At 37.9% G+C, this 21594-nt stretch overlaps 2 protein-coding genes across 30 annotated transcripts; both read left to right on the top strand.

Moving 5' to 3' along the window:
• The first annotated feature begins 182 nt into the window (after window positions 1-182).
• Window positions 183-2094, top strand: LOC121052413. 3 transcript variants are annotated; one of them, XR_005808992.1, is made up of 4 exons: window positions 183-424; window positions 496-581; window positions 700-749; window positions 1730-2094. XR_005808992.1 is itself a non-coding variant. In XM_040517346.1 (4 exons), the coding sequence occupies exons 1-4, from the start codon at window positions 271-273 to the stop codon at window positions 1789-1791; spliced, it is 330 nt and encodes a 109-aa protein (XP_040373280.1). In that variant the 5' UTR covers window positions 183-270; the 3' UTR covers window positions 1792-2094. The 3 variants fall into 3 exon arrangements, 1 of the variants encoding a protein (XP_040373280.1); XM_040517346.1 differs by having other exon boundaries at window positions 518-581; XR_005808991.1 differs by lacking the exon at window positions 1730-2094 and having other exon boundaries at window positions 496-961.
• A 7354-nt stretch (window positions 2095-9448) lies between these two features.
• On the top strand, window positions 9449-20064 carry LOC112198408. Of its 27 annotated transcripts, none has more exons than XM_024339524.2 (12): window positions 13072-13111; window positions 13228-13273; window positions 15042-15085; window positions 15171-15194; window positions 15677-15742; window positions 17694-17781; window positions 17922-18108; window positions 18206-18261; window positions 18853-18976; window positions 19061-19167; window positions 19610-19679; window positions 19764-20064. In XM_024339524.2, exons 7-12 carry the CDS (start codon window positions 18012-18014, stop codon window positions 19841-19843), a joined length of 534 nt encoding a protein of 177 aa, XP_024195292.1. In that variant the 5' UTR covers window positions 13072-13111; window positions 13228-13273; window positions 15042-15085; window positions 15171-15194; window positions 15677-15742; window positions 17694-17781; window positions 17922-18011; the 3' UTR covers window positions 19844-20064. The 27 variants fall into 27 exon arrangements, with proteins under 27 accessions (XP_040374807.1, XP_024195293.1, XP_040374805.1 ...); XM_040518866.1 differs by having other exon boundaries at window positions 13213-13273; XM_040518879.1 differs by lacking the exon at window positions 13072-13111 and adding an exon at window positions 15933-16046 and having other exon boundaries at window positions 13118-13273; window positions 17952-18050.
• The last annotated feature ends 1530 nt before the right edge of the window (window positions 20065-21594 follow it).

The raw sequence follows: 21594 nt of genomic DNA, 5'->3' as shown, positions 1-21594 counted from the left end.
CTTGGGGCCAGCTTTCGGCCAGAAGCGCTTCCTCCAACTGGAGAAATTAGGAAGCTACAATTTGTAGCTTTTTGGTTTCTGCTTTTGCGGGAAGCAAGTCCTGATGCGGAGGTTTAAATGAATTTTAATGAACAACCTAAATTGTCCTCTTGCTTTTCTGAAATTTACATCAGAAAGTCCTTCATTCTCATTTCACTTTCGCACCGCTTCATCGTCGAGATTGTTCCCTTCTCTCTGTCTCAATCATCTTCTATCTCATTGAAAAAGGCAATGTTGTTCGATATTTTGACATGGATTCTAATAAATGCATATCTCAATCCGATCCCAAAGTTTCAATCTTTCTTGAATCATCATGTCATCACGGACGCGCCCCTCATCCTCCAGATCCAAGTTTCACACAATTATAAACAAGATGACCCAGATGGTGATCATTCTTATTTAATTCTATGTATTCGCTGAAGATTTCTCTTTTGAAATTTAGGTTTTTGTTGAAAGTTTTGCAGAATCACCTACATAGGTTCTTCGATGTGTTATTCTCTACGTCATCCTACACGACCTGTTTTTCCTTTCCTTTTTGTCGGGTGTGCTATTATCTCTCAAAAATCGTCATTTTCAATAGTGTGATTGCTCTCAAATCAGTTTCATGTTTATGTTTATTGCTTCTGAAAAGTTTGCATTGCTCTTGACTAACCGTTGTAGACTGGGCATGGCAAATTGGCAAGCAATCACTTCCTTACTCTCAGCCACAGGTAATCACATGAATAGTCTTGGAGGTTTGTGTGTCTTGGAGGTAATCACAAATTGGCAAACAAGAGTTTTACATTGTATAATCTATTCCATATAATCAGTTGCATAGTTGTGTCTCAGGTTTTTGGTGTGTTAGATGGTCGAATGTTTAGTAACTATGACTATTCAGAGGTTTAGATGAAAAGAAATCTAGAAAAATAAATGCAGAAGGATAGAGAGGAGATGAGATCGAGAAACGAAACAAAGGGAGATACCATGTTACCAAGCTTTTTTATATTTTGATAAAACTGATCTGACTACTTTGCTGCAATTGATATGTGTTTTTTTTTTTTTTTTGCCTATTGTGTTGTTATTCTGTTTGGTTGCTAAAATATTAATGTACTTGCTGCAATACTTTTAGTTGTTAGGCCAGATAGAAGACTCGAAGAGTATGGAACCTTTAGCAGCCATGAGCTTTTCATTTTAATTCTATTCAAATGTTTTGCTGGACTACTCCTATCTAATTTTGTTCTGTTCCTCGTGCAATATGAAATATGAAACCTTAGGTATATATATGGGCTTTGATAATTGCTACAGGGAGGCTGAATACTTGTGTGGTGTGTTATTGATTTTTGGATGGTATGATGGAGGCTAAATTCAATTATGTTCTGCTTCATTATTCCAATTATGTTCTACTTCATAGTTCCAATTATGTGGTGTGTTATTGATCTTTGGATGATATGATGGAGAGAAACAAAAGGATCTTTGAGGAAGCTGAGTGTGAGGAGGTTAATCATCTATGAGATAGGATTCGAGGTTAAGAGTCTCTTTGGCCGTTTGTTTTCAGGAGTGTAGAGATTGCTCTGAACTTCATGCCTATTATTGTCTTAACCACATGTAATCACCTCCTTACACTGTGGACAATGAGGAAAATGACTTGGCTATTATTAGTTTTATTTTTGTCATTTCTCATGTCTGGTATGAGAAGCTTACAATTTTGCAGGCATTGAGGGCATAAGACAGTTTTGTTATCGTAGAAGTTACAAGGCGATGCAGTTTATGTGATCATGGCATTTAAGAGAAGCTCTCCAAGATTTGAGTTGTGAGATCAAGTTGTTAACCAACAACTTTGAGCCGGTGTTTTTGTGCGAAACTCCCAGCGAAGGCAATGAAGCTGATTCTTTGGTTCAAAATGTTGTTACGTTAGGCAACCTTCATTTAAGTAGGGAGCTTGTCTTAGCTAAGATAGATTTTCTTGAATAATTTATTCATTCATGATGTTGTTAATTAAGGTCTTGGAGGGATTTCTAATCAAACGAGTTTTATCATTATTTTTCATATGAGACTTTTGTACTCCTGCAAGCTTCATCAATGAAATTCCTCTCATTAAAAAAAGAAATGAAAAAAAATAACTAGTTTATAGGAGCAAAATATATGAAAATGTTTCAGTTTGAGTATTCATGTCTTTTTTGGTAAATAGATACAACAGCAACTTTTTGCATTCAGTTTACCAAACACCTTCAAACGGCTTTTCATTCTCACAGCACTTTTGAAAAACAGTTTACCAAACACTCACTACTTCTTCTCACAGCAAAACAAAAAGCACTTCTGGCCACAGCAAAACTAAAAGCAATTCTGGCCACAGCACAGCAATCCCAAACTGGGCCTCAATCTCATTAGTTTGATCAATCATATTCCTGAGTAAAACTCTCTGAACCGCGAGAGCGAGGAGAGAAAACCCTAAGGTCGGCAACAGATTCAGACCGAGAGATCGCTCTCGTCCGGCAGCGGCCCTGGCATATAGGCTAGACTTTTGGTCTCACCAACGCCGTGCGGTTTGCTGTTGGACAGAGAGGAATGCTAGTGTTCGAGGAGCTCTTATGAGGGGTATTACTTGCGGTTTTTTTTTTTTCCAGGTTGGTTTTGGCGTGAAATCTTTGAGATGCGGTGGCTACGCAGTGCCGGATTAGAGGTCTTGATTTACTGCTTCATGGATCGGTGACCTTTTGGGAATGGTTTTTTTCTGCAGCGGCGTGGATCGCGAGCACTGGATCGGGGTGAGTTCGTGGTGATGCTGGGTGTGGTGCCGTGGTGGGGCAGTGCTTGGTGATTTGGGTCGTGGAGGTTTTGAATCGTGGCTGCGAGATCATGGCGGAGTAGTATTGGCATGATCAGCGGAGCAACGCTGGAATTGCTCACTGGTTAGCTTGTTTGGAGATGGTGGCTGGGCCTGGACCCAACCAGGCCTGATGGGCTTTGCGTGGGCTTCTCTTGGGTCTGCCTTGTACTGAATATGTTGGGCTAAGTTTTTTTTCCCTAAGCTCATCCCTATGTTGTTTATTTACAATAATTTCCTTTGTTTTAGGAAGCTAAACACTTGTGTGCACTATATTACCTCTAGCGCCTCTGAAGTAGTACTAAAGGAGGAGTCTCGCTATGTCTACATATTTGAATGTCCAATGAGTAGGTCTATTGTCTATGTACCACTGTGGGTACTATTACTATCTTCTTGTCTGTCTATAGATGGCAGTGGAAGAGTATATAACAGTCTATTCTAGCTTATGATGAATATATTATATTTACACCTGATTTTAGGTTTGATTAAAAAAAAAAAAACAAATACAAAAGAAAAGAAAACAAGACTTGTAACTATTTTATTGACTCAAATAATATGTTTGTTTCCGATTAAAAAAAATTATTTTTTAGAAAAGAAGATTTTATTCATAATATTAAATGTCAGAATGACACAGATAAACATCCTTAAGCTTGCGCCTGATATTTTGACCAAGCATTATAAGATGAAACAGATGCCTTCATTATAACAGTTAATTTGACTTATTTGTCAAGCCTATTACACCACAATCCTACGACTTTTAAATCTAAATGATAATAAAGTTTTCAAGTGACAATACACTCGATTGTGATACACTTAGGAGCTTTTTGATTTAAAATAAACAAAACAATGATGTAGTAGGTTGTTTAAAATTAAATCAGCCATGCTAGCCCAAACCTAAGCCACTTCCTTGGTGAGCCCAAGCCTAGTCAAAATTTTGAGCATAGCTAAAAACAGTCCAATAAAAGTGTCAGTACCTAGTAAAAATATCCGGATAAGAGATCTAACCCGAGAACCGGTGATTACCTTAACCCTTGTTAGTATACATCAAGCCGCTCATGCCATAGAAGCACAACTGCAGATTCATGTTGCATGAGCAGAAGAAGGTCCGATCCACCCACATGGTGTGCCACAAGTCCATCGCACCATTTACATAGAAGCTCAAGACAAAGCCACTGACACCAGAGCTAGGTAGCCGGAAGACATAGCTTGAAGAGAACAAGATGCATCATCTTCCATGAAGGATAGGCCGGTGCTAATGGAAAACCAAAGTAAGGGATGAAAGCAACAACCAAAGATGGACAACATGATGAGGAAGATGGAAAGTGGCCAAGGCCAATGTCGCCTCTTACGTGCAAGAGAAGACAACGGCTAGGAAACCCTAACAAAAGCAACTACATTCTTACCTGATCCATTTATTGAATTCATCACATCTTCAAAAACATGACCCAACAAACAAGTATTTTCTCCTTGAGGAAGCTACAGTTGGTTATGAAGAGATGATGAATCTATTTTGATGTCATCAACTTTTTTCTTTTTTTTTGGAAAATGGGATCAATTGAGCTACCCCACAGCTAGACCAATGGGCTGAAAATAGACACACACAATCAGTCTGTTGGACAGGCCCAAACAGACATAAAACTAAGACGGAAAATTAATTTCCTCCTGGGCTCCAAAAGAGCCAGTATCAGGAAACTAATTCTTAAAACAATAAAAACTAAAGCATAGGCCCAATAAGAGGCCCAGCCCACTACTAAAACCCTAGTACTGTCGTCCAAACTGTGCCGCTGCCGCCAGCCACTAACCTTCGCCGAAGAGACGCCGTAAACTGAACAACCAAAAAATCGGTAATGGTGAACCGATGCCATCCAACTTCCAATACACAAATCAAAATACAAACAACAACCAAAGGGATGAAATCCCTCACAACAACATCATTTCCTCCACCATCAAGACGAAGAAGAAGCCATGGCTGCCAAACAGGATCCAAGATCCAATGCAAAGAACCAGAACAAGATACGTAACAATGGAGAATGGGGGGTAAAATACCCATGCGTGAGCACCCATACTCGCCTAGGTAAGTGACTTGCACTTTGTAATTGCAGCCATATGAAACCTCCTGGAGTTTGAGGATGGAGAGAAGAGATTTATTGTGGGGTTGATTGATTTTTGACTTGGAAACGTGAGGGAACGTATGGCAGTGAGAAGAAAATAAGAGAAAAATCGAGCAACAAGGTCCTCCCCTGCTGGACATAGCCAGGTAATACACCACAGAGGGTACACAATCACCACAAGCGTGAGAAAAAAGCTGAAAACAGCTTGAGGAAGATGATGAACAGTGGATATGGAAGGAAAAAAGTTGAAGCCTTTGCTATTGTGGCCTCCCCCAACTCTTCAACCGTCGATTTAGATCCAAATGGATCAAGATCTAGGTGAGAGAGTGGGGGATTGAAATCTCAGATTAGGTTTCTCTCTCTAGGTTCTAAAGAGAGAAGCTCTCCACTGGCTTTACAGTTTTTTCTCCTAGAACAAGTGAAGCTTGATGTCATCAACTTCACTTTTAATACTTATAAGGTTTTAGAGTCTGTCATTCTAAAACTAAAAGATACATTTAATATTTTTTTACATTTTAAACGAAATTGTAAGAATTTAATTAGTTTTAAAAAATTTAAGGGTTAAATACTGTTTAATCCCTGTACTTTGCCTCTCTCATCGTTTCAGTCTCTGACATTCTAATTTAATCTAAAACTCCCTGACCTCACAATTTCTCTCCAATAGGTCCCTTCCGCGTCAAATTAGGAGTTGGCCTTGGGTGAAATGTCCAATATACCCCTCTGTTATTTCTTTTTCTTTTTTTTCCTTTTTAATTTCTTTTTTTTCCTCTTTAATTTCTTTCTTTTTTTCTTGTTCCTTTTTAATTTCTTTTTTCCTTTTTTTTTTCTTTTCGTTCTGCCTACTTTTTCTTTCCTCAACCCACCAATCCCATTCTGATCAAACTCCACAAACCATTTGTTTCTCTTCCCAAATTGAAACCAAACCCAGCAAAAACCTACCTTGGTGGTGTATATATAGATGGACATCGAGCAAAAGCTAGAGGCTAGGAGCTGATCGATCACTTCTTCACCTTCTCTGAAGCCATCTCCCTCCGTTGTCTCTTAGCGGATCCGCCCTCGTCTCCATCGACGCCGACGCCATCTCTCAAACATAAGCAGATCCCAATCAGCTCAGAAATTCGCCGCTTAACCACTCCCCTCTTGTTTTCACAGCCTACTTCTCTCTCTCCCACTCAAATCCCACTTTCTCTCTCTACATCAGGCCTCAATTTGGAAACTTTTCACTGAAAACTACCATTTTTTCAGACTCTAAGGTTTTTGGGTCTTGCTCGAAATGGTGATTTGGATTTTGGGTCTGGTTGAAATGGTGGTTTTTGATGGCCAAGTTGACCAAAACCAGAAGTGAAGAAGAAGAATAGTGATGGAAAAGAAAAATGGCCGCCGGTGTGGAGAACAATAATTAGGGTTTCGGGTCGATCTGGATTGGTTTGCCGACGTGGCGCTACTGATGCAGCAGGATATGATGGTCATTAAAAAGGAAAAAGAAAAAAGAAAAAAGGAAAAAAAGAAAAAAAGGAAAAAAGAAATTTAAAAGGAAAAAAGAAAAATAAAAAAAGGAAAAAAGAAAAACAAAAAAAGGAAAAAAGAAATTAAAAAGGAAAAAGAGAAAAAGAAATTAAAAAGGAAAAAGAAAAAGAAAAAAAGAAATTAAATAGGAAAAAAAAGGAAAAAGAGAAAAAAGGAAAAAAAGAAATTAAAAGGAAAAAAAGGAAAAAGAAATAACGGAGGGGTATATTGGACATTTTACCCAAAGTCAACTCCTAATTTGATGCGGAAGGGACCTATTAGAGGGAAATTGTGAGATCATGGAGTTTTTAGATTAAATTAGAATGTCAGGGACTGAAACGATGAGAGAGACAAAGTATAGGGACTAAACAGTATTTAACCCAAAATTTAATTACCAAAATGTGCATTTATTAGATATTTAAAGCTATATATATATATATATATATATATATATATATATATATATATGAAGATTTTTGCTTCTTAAGAGATCATTGAACGCGCCTCACGCGCGGAGACCAAAACAGAGAGATCGAGCGCGTTCTCTCCCAGCCGAACGCCGGCGGGCCCCCTGCCGCTGCGTTCCGGTCCGGGAGGGGATGAGGATGGAGGATAGCGGCGAGGCTCTATGGCGGGGATCTAGCTCAGGGATGGAGGTTGACAGCTTCTACTGGGATCGGGGCGGAGCTTCGTCTCTTCGTCGATCGGGGGTGGGAGCTGGCACGGATTTCCGGCGTGGTGTTATCTGCCGGCAGGGCTCGATCTGCCGGATGCTGCAGGTGTCTGGGCCAAGGATGGTTTCTTGGCGGTGGTTGGGTCTCGGAGTTAGATCTCGGATCTGGGTTTGGGGTTGGACAGGGATCTGCAGGTGCGTTTCTGTGTTGTTTATGGGGCAGTTGGAGTGGCTCTGGGACACGGACGGCCGGCGGCGAACCGTGGAGGCTCTGCGGCAACTGGGGGCTGGGGGACGGTCGCTGAGATCTCAATCTAGTCGGTTCTGGATCGGGTTTCGGGCACCAATCGGGTTGAAGAAGGGCCTGCACAGTGTCGTGGTGATGCGGCGGTGCAGGGTTGCTGCGCGGCGGCGTCGTGCTACTTGGGGGCGATCTGGTGCCGGCGCTGGCAGATCGATGCTCGCTTGGTGGGCGTCTGCATTGGGCCTATGGGAGAGATGGTGGATGGGCCGGGCTTCGGCTGTTTGGTTTTGCTGCTGTTTTTTATTTCATGCTTGTTTGTTTGTTCTTCTTTCAGTTGTTTCTTTGTCGGTAATAACCTCCAACCGTGTTCCGGTAGGAGGCAGTGGCCTGAGTGCCAGTGGCCTGTGTGCCAGTCTTTGCACCTTGTGTGCCTTCTCTGCTCTAGGTTGGCGGCGACTTCCTTGCTCTTGCAAATGGTTGCTGCCTCTTAGTAACAGAGGGAATTTAAGTGTCACCGGATGTAGTGTCCGGTGGCAACATAATGGGAAAGCTGTGCATATGGTAGTTATGCTTTGCTGCAGCCGGGTTGCAGACCAAGTTATCTTTCCGTTGTGTCTCCGCTGCATTACTGCAGTTAAAGCAAATAGAGTCGCCAGTTGTGCGCTCTTTGCTAGTTGATGCTTTGTTGAGTACAAGCATTTAGTAGAAAATCAGGATAGTATTTCAGGAGGTTCTACTTATTGTAATCAGGGGTTTAGGCTCAATGTCCCCCCCTTGTATTCGACAGTTTCTTTATTTAAGGCTATCAAGGCTTGAGGGCTGCCGCATCGCCCTTTTCAAAAAAAAAAAAATATATATATATATATATTATATATATATTGTTGTTGTTGTTAAGTTGCGATTGGCAATCATAATTCTTTTCTCACTCAATATCCTTACGGTGGGAATAAATATTAGGGGAGCGAAATACGTACTTCTTATTTTACAATCCACACTCAATTTTTCTGTTTTTATATTAACATCACATGACTTTCCGTTTAGGTTTTGAGATCTTCTTATCATCCGGCGGAGCTCGAGATTGGCATTGGCTCGCCATGCCAAAATTGGGCTGCTGTTGAGTGAGTACTTGAATGCTAATGCCTCGGTATTCTCATGAGTGAGGTGTTTGGCTTGAGGGTTTTGGCAGAATGGGTGACGGAGAGTTCGGGCGACATCTCTGACTCAAGGTCCGATTGTACAGGGACGCGAGATTCATCATGAGCTTCTAGGCCTGCAGGCGGCGTCTTTGTCATGGGATTTCCATGACTAGTGGTGGCATGGCTATGGCGTTTTCAAGGCCAATCGTTGTGGCGACGATGCTTTGTTGGTCTGGGAGGATTACTGTGGTGGCGTGGCTATGGAGGATTTGGGCGGATCATGGCAGCAACATGGCTAGGCGGTTTCGTGGGGGGTTGCAGTGGCTTGGGTTTGGCAGCGTGGTCGGCGGTGCTGCAATGATTGTGTGTGCGACTAGTGGGTGTTGGAGATGGTGTTTTGGGCTTCAGTCAACCTTCTCTGTTGGGCTTGATCTGGACCCCTTCTCTTGGGCTTCTAATTTAGGCTGGGGTGTTTTGCCCTAAGCTCATCCCTATGTTATTTAGTTTATCTAATTACAATAATTTCTTTGTATTAAGAAGCCATGCATTTTTGTGCACTCTATGTACCTTTATCACCTCTGGAGTAGTACCAAAAGAGGATTCTCGCTATGTCTATGTATTTAATTGTCTAATAAGTGGGTCTATAGCTATGTATCATTGTGGGTACTACCATTATCTTTTTGTCTGGTGGGGAATGGTATGTGACGGCTTATTCTGGTTTGTGGTGTAATATATTGGCGCCAAATTTTGATTTGATTCAAAAAAGAAAAAAAAATCCACACTATAAACAAAACAAAAACTTAAGATTCTAAAATAAAAAGCATGGAGTGTGGATTATAAATAGTAAGCGTGAATTTCACTGCCCAAAATAAAAAGTTTGAATTTCACTCCTCATTTTTTTTTTTTTCTTACTACGAAGTTTTTAGCAATTCCGGAAATGCCCCCTTCTTCTCTTCTTCAGACCGAAACAGTAGTCGTCGATATCCATCTGGTTTCTCTGTGCACAAAACCCATCCCTAACACTCAGAGCAGCGAGAGCACCAAACCGTAATCCTATCAATACCGGAATTGGCTGTCGGATCAGAATGCCCAGTCGAAGCTGACCTGACCCCAAATTGAAATCTTGATTCTTCATTATTTCAGGTCATATATTCATCTCTTCATCTTTTCCATTCACAACAAGTTTGATTGTATTTATGCTGGATATTATATGTGATAAATACCAAATAGGTCATTAAGATTCAAAGCTCTTTGCTTTTGCCTGTGAATTACCTCCTACATTGGCTACCAAGATGGTTTGGATTTGGATCCCTGATTGAATTAGACTAGACCAGACTGAAGAGGTCAACTCCAATCCAATTCTGCATTTACTGTTACACTTGAATGTGATTAGATTAGCTACAAAGATTGAAAAAGAGAGAGATTAAAAGGCTGTAATTGTGTGCAAGATGTCAACTACTGTCAAATTCTGTATTTCTGATCAGGCAACTCTATTGATTTCCTTCCATGTCACAATCGATCTTTCGGGTTAATTGATTTGCTCTGCAAGTGTCTGCTATGAAGAGATCTTTTGTTATGAACTTTAATCATATGAAAGCCTGTTCGTATTTGCCAGTTTCCTCTTTATGGTTTTTGGTCGAAGATGCTATTGTTGGTAAACTAACGTGATTGTACAGACCATGAATCCATTCCACAGACTTGCTCGGATCTTTGAGTAGCATAAAATCGATATATTGCTTAATTTGGTTGATTTTAATTTCTCATCGGCTCCTACACTGATGACCGAGCTGAGTTTCAGCGTTTACTAGGTTTATTGAGTTCATCATCTGGGAATAAAACTTATATAATGATAAAGAGGGTAGCATCCTCTTCTGCAGGATCAAGAATCACCTAAAACAGATAAGAATTGAGTCTTATAGAGGACTTTGAAGTGATAGGGCTGCATCAGATTTTCTTGTGCGAAAATCTGAATAATTTGGGTACTGAGGAGAGGTTGAGACAATGATGAGGGGCCACATGGGATTATGTCTTTGGCTATTTTTTTTGGTTGCTTGTAACTCCTTTTTTGATGCTATTTGAACTCCTTTTTTTGGTTGCTTGTAACTCCTTTTAAAATCTGAATTGAATACACCCCTAAATTCAGTGTTATTTTTATTATCTAGCTTTGCAAAATTTCCATTTTTTTTTCTAAATTTGTTACATATCATTACTTTATTGTTCTTGTCTAGAAGAGTCTTTGGGATGAAAAGCCTCACAATAGTTGGTGCATCGTTTGTCGCCATGTTTTATGCGAGTGGCATACTATCCTACATGGTGTGATCTGTGTTAGGCCTCATCAATGGGCTGGGCCGGACTTTATTATAAATTGAAGGATCCAAGCCCGTCCATATAATGCGGGCTTTTTTGGGCTTTTGCGGGTCGGGCCTAGCGGGTTTTTTTGGGTCGGGCATTGCGGGCTTTATTTACAAATAAATCTTTAAAGATACTAATTTTTTTATAAACTTGTATTTATATATCATACACTCTAAAGAGCAACGTTTATCAATTCAAAGAAAATAAAAAAACTAATCGTTGGATGTGATCATTACAATAAATTATGAGTGTGGTAAAAAATTTAGCCAATTTCACCATATTTTCGAATCTGATCGAATTGGTCAAGCGTCGTCACTTCTATGTCTTCTTGGTTGACCGATGGCGTGACAACTGCGAAACGTGTTTATTTTTCTACATTACATCTATAAATATTTCATCGATGGATATGCGTGGACATAAGATAAAAATTTCAATTTTAATTATAAAGACGTTGACGTATACCAGTTTGCTCATAAGTCATAAGGTTGTATGACTTATATGTTGCATTTAAATTGTTGAGGTTCACTCTAAAGCAACCATGAAGTGGAAAATGAATTTAGAGAAACCAACTGATTGATAGAGAGATTGTAATATTTTATGGTGGTTGTAAAAAATCCAGCCTACTTGGTTCTCGTTTCGAATTCAATCAACTAGGTCAAACTTATTTACTCTTATAAACCTATATTTATATATCATGCACTCTAAAGAGCAACCCCTATCAATTCAAAGAAAATGGAAAAACCGATCTTTGGTTGAGATTATTACAATAAATTATGAGTGTGGTAAAAAATGTAGCTAATTTCACCATATTTTCGAATCCGATCGAATTGGTAAACCGTCGTCACTTGTATGTTTTCTTGGTTGACCGATGGCTTGACGCCTGCTAAATGTGCTTATTTTTTCACATCATGTTTGTAAATATCCTATCGATGGATGTGCATGTACATAAGATAAAATTTTTAATTTTAATTACAAAGACGTTGGCCTATATCAATTTGCCTCCTAAAGTTGTATGACTTGTACATTGCATTTAAATTGTTGAGGTTCATTCTAAAGCAACCATGAAGTAGAAAATGAATTTAGAGAAACCAATCGCTCGATGGAGAGATTGTAATGTTTTATAATGGTTGTAAAAAATTTAGCCAATTTGGTTCTCGTTTCGAATTCAATCAACGAGGTCAAACTTAGTTACTCTTATAAACCTATATTTATATATCATACACTCTAAAGAGCAATCCCTATCAATTCAATAACAATGGAAAAACTGACCGTTGGATGAGATTATTACAATAAATTGTGAGTGTGATAAAAAATTTAGTTAATTTCACCATATTTTCGAATCCAATTGAATTGGTCAACCGTCGTCATGATATGTAGAATATATATGCACATATTCTATATAAAAGTATGAGAACTTCCACACATATATAAACACACACACACACATGTGTGTGTGTTTATATATCTCTATAAGAATATGTGTGTGTTTATAAATATATATAGATATCTGTGTGTGTGTGTTTATATATGTGTGGAAGTTCTCATACTTTTATATAGAATATGTGTTTATATATATATATATATATAGTATATATATATATAGTATATATATCTATATATGTGTGTGTGTTTATAAATATATATATATATATATATATATATATATATATAACACATACATATGTAATAGTTTACGGGCTTTTGGCCCTGCGAGCTGGCTGGCCTCCATCGGCTCACTTGATCCGCGCGCTTTTTGATGAGGCCTAATCTGTGTAGGTGATTTGGGCTGTGAGCCTCAGATATGTGGTTCACTCAAGATGGTTTGTTATTGAATAATATTTCAATGCATAAAATTTGAGGTGTGACAGAAGGTAAAATTGTTTTCGTTGTGAATATGTTGCAAATGGATTTATGCTGCGAGTCTGGTGTTATGTTGGGAATGAGTTTATGAATTACATATGGTCCCAATGTATTCATTATGAAGATAAAACTATTCTCAAAACTTTCTAATTCTCTCCCCCTTTAATATTTATTTTGTATTTTTAAAAATACCAGTAGCGAATTATACATATACAAAACATGAGTTCACAGTCCATTTCATCATCACTGTTCATTCATCAGGGAAAAGACTATTTTGCCCTGGTTTGAATTTTTTTTACGGCTCTGCCATTGCGATATACGGTTCACTATCGGTTTCTTGTTTCTTCTATAGGGCAATTACCAAATTGAAATCAGCAAAGACGAGAGGTAGCAATCCGTTTTCTCCCTTTTTCTGTTTTACCAATTTTTTTGGGTTAATGTCCCGATCTTCTTTTATGTTTTGATTTGAATGATTTCATTCTAAATAGAAGTCTGGGTTTCAGTGGAAGTGTCGATCCTTCAGTGAAATCCATCGTGTCTGCACATCCAGTAAGTCTTTTGTTGAAGTAGATTAAGATTTTTCGTGTTCATGTTTGTGGAATAGGTGTAAAGGTGTTTCATCTTTGGAGTTTTTTCTGTGTGGTTTTGGAACGTTGGGTGGTTAATTCCTGGAAAATAAGTTGAAGAATGCGAAAGGAAATCTTGGGTTTGTGGGGAAGTTGAGAACTATGAATTGGCTTTGAATTGATTTGTTTATGAAGTGAAAATGACAGGGGTTTGTTGTTGAAAGTTCTGTTTTGTATTCACATGCAGTAATTCATGTTAATGAATAGTTGTAAAGGTTTGGTTTTTGGTGTTAACAGAGTGAAACCCACACTTCTATTTAGAATGAAATCAAAACGTAAAAAAAGATCGGGACATTAACGAAAAAAAAAAATGGTAAAAGAGAAAAAGGGAGAAAACGTTTCTACTGATATTGAAAGGCTTGAAGAGAATTAAACAAGTTACCGGCTATTTGTGGTGACGAGCTTTTTTTTGCCTTAGAAATGGGGATAGTAAGACTATTACACATTCCATTTTGTTGTTTCTCTGCTACGTAGGGATAAATAATAATTAGTGAGGGAGACCAGCTCTTTTTATCGAGGAGGTATTGTTTTGAAGACATTTAGGGGATTTTTGAGGTCCTGTCATTAATATTGAGATGTGGATACACTGGTTTCTTGATGGGGTCAATAGTTTTCTTTCCAGATTTTGATGTTTGCATATGTTTTATATTTGATATGTTAACTGCCGAAAACAATACATGGAAAGAGAGTTGAACGTAATTGTCTAATTATTATTTAATTGTTGATTAGTTTATTGATTTTTTTTTTCTAATTAAAGAGAGAGGAGAGGGGGGAGGGAGACAACAGAGAGTTAAGCAGAAGGGAGGCAGTATAGATAAGAAAGTTTTCAAATGATACTTAAAACAATCTTAGATAGTTTTTAGTTTTTGCTCAACACTCCAAACTGTCTTATTTATATCATTTCCCTTGCTGGCTTTTTCAGAGAATTGCAATTGTATTTTCTTCTCAAGTACATGAGCAATTTTTAAGAACCTCTCTTGAGGGATATGTTACTAAGGATCTTGCTGTGCTATGCTAGAAGTGGCTTCCCATCTAGGGAGAAAAGAGTGTTTATCTAACTTCTATCATTCATTTCTTGCCCCATGGTACTTTTGGGTTCATTAGCTGATGCTTAAGTTTATTGTTAAATATTAACTAGCAGAAACTAAGAAAGGTGTAGTTCTGATTTCAAATGGTGTTCAATGGGAACCTTATCTTGGTTATTTAGCAAAAGAGACAGCTGATCCAACCTTTAAGAGTGCCGAGCTTCCATACAATATGCGAGAGCTTTCAATGTTGTTTCTGCTTTTGATATTGGACAAGTGAAGGCTACCTGCCTTTTTATCGTAGTCATATGGATATTATTAATAGTTTTCTTTGTACCTCTGTGTTAGACTTCTACCATTTATTTGTTCAATACATAAGTTTTCTACATAAAAAAAAAAAAAATGGAGGAAAGGTAAAATGTTTAGGCACTGTTCCTCCAGGACCATTTTGGAATTAGCAGTAGTCAACCTTTTCTTATTAGTTCCTTATACTGCTGATTTTTAATTATGAGAATGATTCAACAAAAATATTTGCTAATTTTGTTAACTGATTTCAATTATGAGAACGATTTAACAAAAGATTTGCTAATTTTGATAACTGAAAAAGACTTTACATATGTTTTATATTTGATTCACAGATGACTAACTGACTGTGTGCATTTGCAGCTATACTCAAAACACTGAATCAGTTTTTGTCATCAGAAAACTCGGTAATTTTCTCACTTTTTTGATACGTATACAAACTAACCATCAGATGTTGCTTGCTTACTCGAACTTTCAATCACACTATTTCAGGGAGTTTTTGGCTTAGCTTTCCAGGTTGGTGTTATCGACATGGTGTCTATGCTCAACCTTTGGGGATTATATTACAATTATCACCAGTTTTATCCAGCAGTCAAGTGTAGTTGAATTTTCTACTGTATCCATGTTCAAGCCTTTGGGGATTGTAGTTATAGTTGCCATTGGTTTTGCATTGAAACCTACTATTGCTCTTTTGACTCAGAAAATCCTGAAATAAAGCACGGGCTATCTAGCTTCATTTAGGGTTTAACTACCAAAAGATAATTGTTGTTTATGTACTCTACTAAACTGAAAACACATATTGATAATAAAAATATCGGCAGCAAAGCGCGGGCTATCTATCTAGTTATACATATATAAAAGATGAGTTCACTGTTCATTCCCTCATCACTGTTCATTCTTCAGCAAAAATACAATTTTGCCCTCATTTGAGTTTTTTTACGGCTCTGCCACTGACCTTTTTATTTTTTTCCTCTCTCTTCCTCCCTTCTGCCTCCCAGACCGAGTTTTTTCCTCTCTCTTTTCCCCCCTCTGCCTCCTAAACCGAACAGCAGCAGCTGCGTGAGGTAATGAATTTCTTGCTACGTTTTGGTTGTTTTTGCTTCATATTTTTTTGCTTCTCTACTTCGTTTTTTGGTTAGCTTGGTTTAATATAGCTTGAGAAATTTGATTTGGGTTTGTGAAAGAATAAAGATTGATTCTTTTCTCATGTAAATTGAGGGAATTGATGGGAATTTGAAAAAATGGATTTTAAAGGTTGCTAGAGCACAGAGCAGATCTCAGCCATCACTATTCACTAATTAGGTAGCTGTGAAAGGATTTGCATAAGAACTTTCAAGCAGGCTTGAGCTCCCATCTCCTTTAATCCAGGTTGGAAAGTGATTGGAACATCAAGTTTTTCAACTGCTGAGTTGTTGGTTTACCATCTATAGTATATATTTAGGCTACTAAGCTGTGAAGCAACAATTGTTTTGGCCAAATTCATTTTTGTGTTTTTACAAAATTTGGCTCTAATTCCTACATTTTAAAACTCAACAGGGTTGCCATTACTTCCAAGTTGCAATCATGTCAAACTGGTATTCATCAATCTCTGTTAACACAACGCAATGAGCCATCACTTTTCTATTACTGAAATCAAACTTTAATTCCTATGTTTTCCCCCAGATTCTATCTACCCCTTATCCAAATCTTTGATTGGCACATCGGTTCAGTTAACTTAACTGAAATTTCGTCTGTTTTGGACGAATTTGACCTATTAGAAACTATAAAGATATGAGCATTAAACTTAAACTATAGAATTCAATGTACAATCATAGTCAAACTAAAATTGAGTCTTTTTCTCATGTAAATTGAGAGGCTTGAAGGGAATTTGAAAGAATAGAACAGCTATATGTTGTTTTGTGGCTTCTGAATGTGGTCTATTTTTAGAGTCGAGTTGGTGAAATTTGCTTATAGTTGGAGTATGGATTTCTGTGGTTTGGTAATGCGAACGTGTTTGACTGACAAAAGAGTAGCATTTCTACTGATATTGAAAAGCTTGAAGAGAATTAAAGAAGATACTGGCAAGGGCATAACAGAATATCAGCCAAAAAGTAAAATAAGAAGGGAAAGGAACTTTTTGCTTCTCAAAACATATACTTTCTTGACAAAGGATTTTGCTGTTTCTATTTACTTTCCCAGATTTTTTTAAGATCAGCATCGTCTCACTTAACAGTGTTGTTTGGTATTATTTGCTGCACTTACGGAAGGAGAGAGAGAGAGAGAGAGAGAGAGAGAGAATTGTTGTTTGCCCTTTGCTTTGATGTGCACATTTTGTAATAAATTGTCAAGGGAAATTCTATTTCCAGACGGTGTTTGATTTCAATTTTTATGTTATTGTCAAGATAACTTCTGGGTTCTAATAATTATCTTTTGCATGTGCCCCATCATCTTTTATGTTTTGATTTCATCTTAAACAAATATCTGACGTCAACAAAATTGGGACTTTGGCTTGTATCAATTTCAATTTATGTTTTCAACAATAGTACAAATGTTTGTGATTGTTAGTGATTTAGATGGTAATTAAATGTTGCAGTTTCGATAACTTTGATTCCAGGAGGATACGGGTATGAGACCTTAGCTAACATGTGATATTTTTAATCACACATAATTGTGCAGTTGGTACATATTGATCTCTTTATATTCTGTCATCACTTTTAGTGATCGATTTCTACTACAATTGTAACTTCTGTAAGCATATCAATAAAAATACAGCACAAAATTTGTGGTTGTTTCCTTAGTGAAGCCTCTTTCCTTAGTGGCTATCATCTACATATGATTATCTCATTTATAGATATAAAATTCTGAGCTACTGTGTCTTAGCTTATGATTTGCAACTGCATTACATACAAAATTTGTGAAAAAAGACTATTACATACGAACTTTGCAGGAAAAGAATATGCAAACCCGCAGCATCGCGCGGGGGCAATTCCTAGTAAATCCTTGAAACCTCACATCTGTATTGAATCCTGTTTGCAGACCCACAACTCTACCAAGCAAGGGCAGGAGAGCGCAGCCCCAACTCCAGCGATTCCCAGCAGCAACCGTTGCTTACTCAGGAACCCAGGTATTGAATTGTTTTGTTCAGATTGTATGGTTTTTCTTTTCATCTGAATATCTGATGTTTCTTCTGTATAATTGGGAGTGAAACACCTGTTAATGTATCAAAGAATGAAACATGATTCGACAGAGCTTGATTTTCAACAGAGTAAGTTTTAAGATTGGAAGTTGAAACAGACAAGAAGAAGAAGATGCAGCAGAGAAGATTAGCATCATCAGGGAGGCCTACTGGAACAGATGGCTCAGATTTCAACTACCGCATGGTTGTTGACTCTCGTAAGCTTTCGTAATCTATACTCTAAAAGCACCAATACCCCTCTTCCCTTCTCTTCAGGTTTTCTCTCACTTTCTCTGCAACCAAACAGATCTATAGGTTCCCAAAATTTTTATATAGATCTTTGCATAATTCATCTGGTTTCTTTGAATTTCAGGGTATCAAAAAGTAGCTGATGGAAAATCTCGTCTCTACGCGCTTATTCTCACTCAGGTACTCAGATCTCTGTAATGTTTTGGCATTGCAATGTGTACTGAGCTGTACTTTACTAAACAGGTTTCAATTTTTTTCTTGTCTGAAGTAAAATTCGGATAGGTAATGTTCTTAGATATTTGAAGTTATTGTATAAAGGAATTTGATTCTTGTTGAGGAGTGAGGATACTGCTTGGCATTTACTAGTAAATCAATTTTGGTACGTCCCTTGCAATAGAATAAATAGAGTTCATAGTCTGAGAATTAGAAATTGACAATCAATAGAGAAAATAAGACAACTTTTATGGTTCTGGAAGAGTTTATTTCCACTGAGGAAAACCTACACCTGGTAGAATTGGATAGCATAGTTGCTTCTTCTCCTCCTCAAAACTCTCTATGCGGTCGAAACAAATTGGCCAAGTTGTATCTCATTTGATTTCTGTTAGAAAGGGAAAATTTGCATTTGGGCATATACTCCAGAGTGCAGATAGATTGAGCAAGTATGGTGAATCTCAGTGACCAACATAAAACAACTTAATTATTGTTGTTGCTTCAGTTTTCATGAAATCTCTCTGTCCTCTTTATTTTATAGCTTTCTCTTTGTTGCTGCAGGCTGTCTTTCAGCTGATAGGAGTCCTATATACATTTCATTTTACTTCCAAAGGGGAAGGTCCCGATGTGATTGCTATCTCTTCTATAGCTATTGGTTCAATTTCTTTGATACTTGGGGACTTGGGTAGATATACAGATCTTGCATCTCTCTTTTAAGTGACTTCATTATTGTATCTGCTCTTATACCACAATTTTTTGTTGAGCCAAGGTCGAAGGCGTAGTCGAGTAACTTTGTTGAAAGTTTACATGGTTGCATCATCTATTGGAGTGCTTCTTTCCATTGCTTGTGTTGCCAAGGGGAATGTAACATTAGAGGTAAGTTGTTATACATTTCAAATTTTGATTATTGGCAATTTGTCAGAATGTTAAGATATTTCTCAAGTTTTTTTATCTAAAAGATTCTCATGACAGAGAAAGTTCTTCATAATGACAGGCCTAACGCTGTAAAACTAATACGGGAAATTCTACAATATGCTAACATATGACATACATACAATTGTGTTAAATTGGTAAAATGAGTCATCAAAATAATAATAATAGTCCTCAAAGTGGTAATATGAGTCTTTAAAATGATAAATTTTCTTAGTTACCACATGAGTCCTCAAGTGGTAGAACGAGTCTTTAAAGTGGTAAAATGAGTCCTCAAAGTGGTAAAAATAGTTGATGTATGAGAAATGTTAACATACCATAGGCTTACTCAATACATTCCCAAATTGTTATTGCGGATGTTCCTGATTGTTGTTTGAATGCTGAATAGGTTTTCCAAACTCCCACTAGATGGGAAACACACAAGTTTGAACTTCTTGAGGCTGCTCGCACTGCAATTGGTGAGTCTATACTTCTCTTTGTGCAATGCTAATAGAACTAATGCTGGATGAAGTCTAATAATATTCATGTTTTAAATTTCTCAGGATTCTTGGTACAAATATTTACAGTGAGCACAATTACTTCTCTAATCAGTAACATGTCTCCACCGAAAAGAACCTCTTAGCCTCAACCATATCAATGATGTATCTTTCTCAAGGTTTTTTGGAATTCAAACCTTACAATTTCTGGAAGATAATTTGATTTCTTCCTAGGTAGCAAACTAGTTGCATTAGGGATTTGATTAGACTGGAAAATTATTTGACAACACATGGAACTTGTTACAGATCAATATTTATGTTTTAGAAGTAATACTGTAATTTTATCCATAAATTGACCTTTGTGACATTCTCTCCTGCCTCTATCTCCATCACACCCTTGAAAAAATAGGGTGCATGAAAAACAACTGGTATATGTCACTCTAGGATGAATTTGGATGTGGTATTGAACTAGGAAATACGGGTAATGGGTTATCACTTTGAGGCATCAATCACATTACCCCTATATTTGCAGTATGACTACATTTTCTAACAAAGTTGTTACTGCCACAACCTTATGGATGCAAATGGTCACACTGCACTAAACTTGCATTCCCTACAATAGGCAGGGTCCATATCTCTACTGTATGAGATTTAAGCTTCCTCAAGGACCTGCAATAGCTTTCGAGATCAAATCCGCCTGCAGAGGCAAATTTTGGCTGAATAATTCCGAGGAGAATCGTTATATGTAACAAACAGTCATAGATGAAATTTCGATTTCATAAATGGGAAAATCTAGCCATAAATAACATGTATAACAACATGATTTTTTTTGAAGAGAAGAGTTTATTATTAGATACGATTGAAATCATACAAAAGGGCATCCAGGATGAATTCTGGAGCAATAGAGAACCATTCAAGATGAACATTACATTCAAAGCTATAACTAGCCAACCTATGCGCCACAGTGTTAGCTTGGCGTGGAACATGGGAGAGTTTGATGTCCAAACTGGCAGCTAACAGCTCTTGAACATCCACAATCAACGCACCCAAGGGAGAGAGGTCTGGGGTTAAGGAATTTATAGCCTGCACAGCAACCAAACAATCACTTTCAATAGTGGCACGAGTAATATTCATAGCCTGCAGCAATTCCAGCCCATTCTTCAAGGCAAGCAACTCAGCATGTAAGGGTGAGCTAACAAAATCCATTCGGAAGGAGAAGCCAGCAATAAACTGTCCATGAGAGTTTCGGATCACACCTCCCGTACCACCATACGGAATCGCAGGTAGAAACGCTCCATCCACATTAATTTTTAGAAACTCACCATCTGGGGCAGCCCATTCTTTACGGGGCTTAGGTCGACGATGAGAATGAGAATTAGTAGAGCAGTGAGCCTGGAGATATTCTTCATGCCAAGCCATAGCCTTGGCCACCAGTGTAGCACTCGGTTGAACATGATCATTCCACAACTTATCATTACGGTTTTTCCAAATACTCCAAAGCAACACTAAGAGTCGGTCAAAAGCTTCTGAAGGTAGTGACACGACTTGATCCAAGATCCAATCTTTCCAACGCAAGGATGAAATGGGAATAGAGAAAGGAGGTGCACCCATGATTTCACGTGCGCAGTGACAATGGCAAAATAAGTGCTCTAAAGTTTCCACATGAGTAGAGCACATAACACACTGCATAGGACCTGTGTACCCTTTCAAGGATAAAGCAGATCGTGTAGGAAGTAGATTGTGCACCGCCCTCCAACCAAAGATGGCAACTTTGCTAGGAACCTGTGCTTTCCACAAGGCTTTCCATACAGGACCATATGGATCCCCCGTGGAGGCTGATGCAAATAAATTGCCGAGAGAGAAGTCACATGCGATTTTGTATGCGGATTTGACCGAG

The sequence above is a fragment of the Rosa chinensis genome, chromosome 4, assembly GCF_002994745.2.
Source record: "Rosa chinensis cultivar Old Blush chromosome 4, RchiOBHm-V2, whole genome shotgun sequence".
NCBI lineage: Eukaryota > Viridiplantae > Streptophyta > Magnoliopsida > Rosales > Rosaceae > Rosa > Rosa chinensis.
This window is presented reverse-complemented; position numbering and strand designations above follow the sequence as displayed.

Coding starts and splice junctions, on each gene's coding strand:
- LOC121052413 (XM_040517346.1), top strand. CDS start 271: ATGTTGTTCGATATTTTGACATGGATTCTAATAAATGCATATCTCAAT. Junction 425..517: donor TAAACAAGATGACCCAGATG/GTGATCATTCTT, acceptor TCACCTACATAG/GTTCTTCGATGTGTTATTCT. Junction 750..1,729: donor TTCCTTACTCTCAGCCACAG/GTAATCACATGA, acceptor ACAATTTTGCAG/GCATTGAGGGCATAAGACAG.
- LOC112198408 (XM_040518876.1), top strand. CDS start 18,012: ATGGCTCAGATTTCAACTACCGCATGGTTGTTGACTCTCGTAAGCTTT. Junction 18,977..19,060: donor TTTGATACTTGGGGACTTGG/GTAGATATACAG, acceptor TGTTGAGCCAAG/GTCGAAGGCGTAGTCGAGTA. Junction 19,168..19,609: donor AGGGGAATGTAACATTAGAG/GTAAGTTGTTAT, acceptor AATGCTGAATAG/GTTTTCCAAACTCCCACTAG.